This window comes from Pygoscelis adeliae, unplaced genomic scaffold, assembly GCF_000699105.1.
Source record: "Pygoscelis adeliae isolate BGI_AS28 unplaced genomic scaffold, ASM69910v1 Scaffold186, whole genome shotgun sequence".
Classification (NCBI taxonomy): domain Eukaryota; kingdom Metazoa; phylum Chordata; class Aves; order Sphenisciformes; family Spheniscidae; genus Pygoscelis; species Pygoscelis adeliae.
In genome coordinates, this window is record NW_008825071.1 from 9,939,061 (window position 1) to 9,941,598 (window position 2,538).

Consider the following 2,538-nt stretch of genomic DNA (forward strand, 5'->3'; position numbering starts at 1 on the left):
AGATGAGGCGCTTAGGGACATGGTTTAGTAGGCATGGTGGTGTTGGGTTGACGGTTGGACTTGATGATCTTGGAGGTCTCTTCCAACCTTAATGATTCTATGATTCTATGATTCTATGATTTGGTCACCATTGGGACCATCACTGTCTGTGCAGCAGTCATATTTGTTTACTTACTGAAGGATTTCATGTGTTAACGTGTGTTTGTGCTTAAAAAGTATTAAATTGCGTTTTTATATTTTCTCGCTCTCAGAAAAAGGCAGCGTACTTACGAATTCATTGAATATTTCCGAGGAGAGGAAGTGGATGTAGTGTGAAAGTTTAACTGCTCGGTCAAAAAGCTCCCCAAGGGAAACTTGGCAATTGGCAGATCCATTGGGGCAGATTGGCAAGGAGGTCACTCCTTCCTTTGTCAGGAGCATGTTGGACACCAGAAGAACCACCAGCAACAAACCTGTTCAGGTTTAAAACAAACCAAAATGGAATCACATTGACTTGTATGTGCATTTAGAAGTAGCTGTCAAAGCCAGATGTTGGGTGATTTTGGCTGTGCTGTCACATGGTTCAGAATATCCCCTGTACTGGCTGCTGAAAATCAATGGAGAAGGGAAGCACTGTAATTCTGTTATCCTTTCTCCCCTCTGTCATCCTGACTGTATAGCAGAGCGTGCTACAGAGTTTGATGAGGAGACAAGATAACCTGTGTTGCAGTGTACGCTGTATTCCAAAGTCTCTTACTATTGTGCCTGACTTTATTACATAGTGATAAATGGAAGAAAAAAATCAAACTTCTTCACAGTGTAAATATAGATACATAATTATATTTGCACAGATACATAACTTTGGAAAATAGATTGGTCTTTTTTTTTCCACCCTTTTTTTTCCTCCTCCTCCTCCCACAGGTCCTTTTCTTCTTTGCAAACATTTGGAGTTTAAATTAATTTTGTGGGAGGGTGGTTAGGTCACTCTCTTAAGGTTTTGATTGTCCTGGGAGTTCCTTCAGAAGATTTCCAGCAGCTGTGCCGCTTTGCTGTTTAGAGTTTAACCCTGAATTGCCCACTGCTAAGAAATCAGAGAGAACTTTTGTCTTTTCTCCTGAGCTTCTGAAACTGATATAGAGGACTTCTCATTATCTAAAACACAAAACCTCATCTGTTTAAAACTTTTAATATTAACTTAACGAGTCAAGTTTTCTATTCAGTGAAATAAAATATGCAGAGAAAAACAATGGAAAAAATTAAAAGCAAATATTTGGTAAATGAACATACTTATTCAAAGAACACTGTTCTGTGCTCCGAGAGTTTTAGTTCTGGAAATTGGCCTACTACCTGTAGTGGTTCACTAGACTTATTTTAAATGCTAAATTAAAGTGCACTCCATAAATCAGCAGAGCTGTCCCTAATGTTATCATGTGATAACTTTCTTTCTAGCTCTAAATTCAAGAAAAGTGCATTTATACAATATTGAAGTAAGCCTTCCTCCTACCCCATGGACAGGGTACATGCTGCATGCTGCACTTAGGAAAGTACTCTGGCAAATAATTCTATGAATAAGAAAATCTGAGGCTTGTTGGCTTAGAAAGTTGAAGATGGTTGTGAAAACATTCACTTCAAAATTGCTACATCACTTCTAGACTTGTGGATAATGACTTTTAGTCATTGCCTTCTGAGTGGTGTAGCAAAGCAGTCTGGATCCAGTCTTTTGTGTGCAGGTGTCACATCCCTCAAGCCAATTCTCTGTGACACTGCCCAATGCAAAGGTAGTCTTAGGAGACAAAAAACTGAGTAAAAAATGGATCGAGCTGCTTTCTAATTCCAAGCTTTGGACACTAAACATTTGAGATGGAGGTAGGTTTCACCATTACTGGAAGACTAGGTGGCTGGAAGACCTCAGTTTCTAGAGCTGTTACGTTTCAGTTACTTCCTAATCAATCTAAATTTAAAGAAATATAAAATTTATCAGCAAGTGAATGGCAAAAGTCTTACCTTTCAGTGAAGCCTCCTTGTTGCTCATGGTAGGGATTCTGTATGATGACTTGCTCTACCAGAAAGAAGTCTCAATACTTGCTCTTATTCCCTGCACATGCCACTTTTATATACACCATCCAGGGTCCATTTTGCATACATTCAGCAGGTCGTGGAGTTTACCTCGATAATTACAAACATCAAATTGCCTTTCTTCCACATTCATATTCAGTATTTTTTGGTTTTTTATTTTTATACTGTGAGAGGGAATTTCATTAACAAGTTCAGCTGTGGGATCCCAAGTATGGCTGGATGAAGAAAGTGCCAAAATTTTGCCCTGAATGAGGTGCAAATGCCATTGATCCTAAAAAGCTCCAGTTGCCAATTCTGAGACAGGTATTCTCAATGTTTCTAGCCTGCTGTTCCCCTTCCCCACAACTGTCTTCTCATCCTTCCTTGTTTCTTCAGCCATGCAAGCTTGCTTATGTTAAAATTCTGGCTATTTGTGGGAGGCAAACAATATTTTACAATGTCCACAGTGAGAGAAGCAGCAGAAATTGTACTGAAATCCATCCA

The 2,538-nt window shown here is 39.1% G+C and overlaps 1 protein-coding gene across 1 annotated transcript in view; it reads right to left on the reverse strand.

Moving 5' to 3' along the window:
• The window catches only part of PRL (prolactin), a 7,523-nt gene extending 5,195 nt beyond the window's left edge, over window positions 1-2,328 (reverse strand). The window contains exons 1-2 of the mRNA XM_009326511.1: window positions 1,984-2,328; window positions 271-452 (exon numbers count right to left, since the gene is read on the reverse strand). Coding sequence (XP_009324786.1) covers window positions 271-452; window positions 1,984-2,011 — 210 coding nt within the window. The 5' untranslated portion in view covers window positions 2,012-2,328. The remainder of the gene's footprint in view (window positions 1-270; window positions 453-1,983) is intronic.
• Window positions 2,329-2,538: the final 210 nt, after the last annotated feature.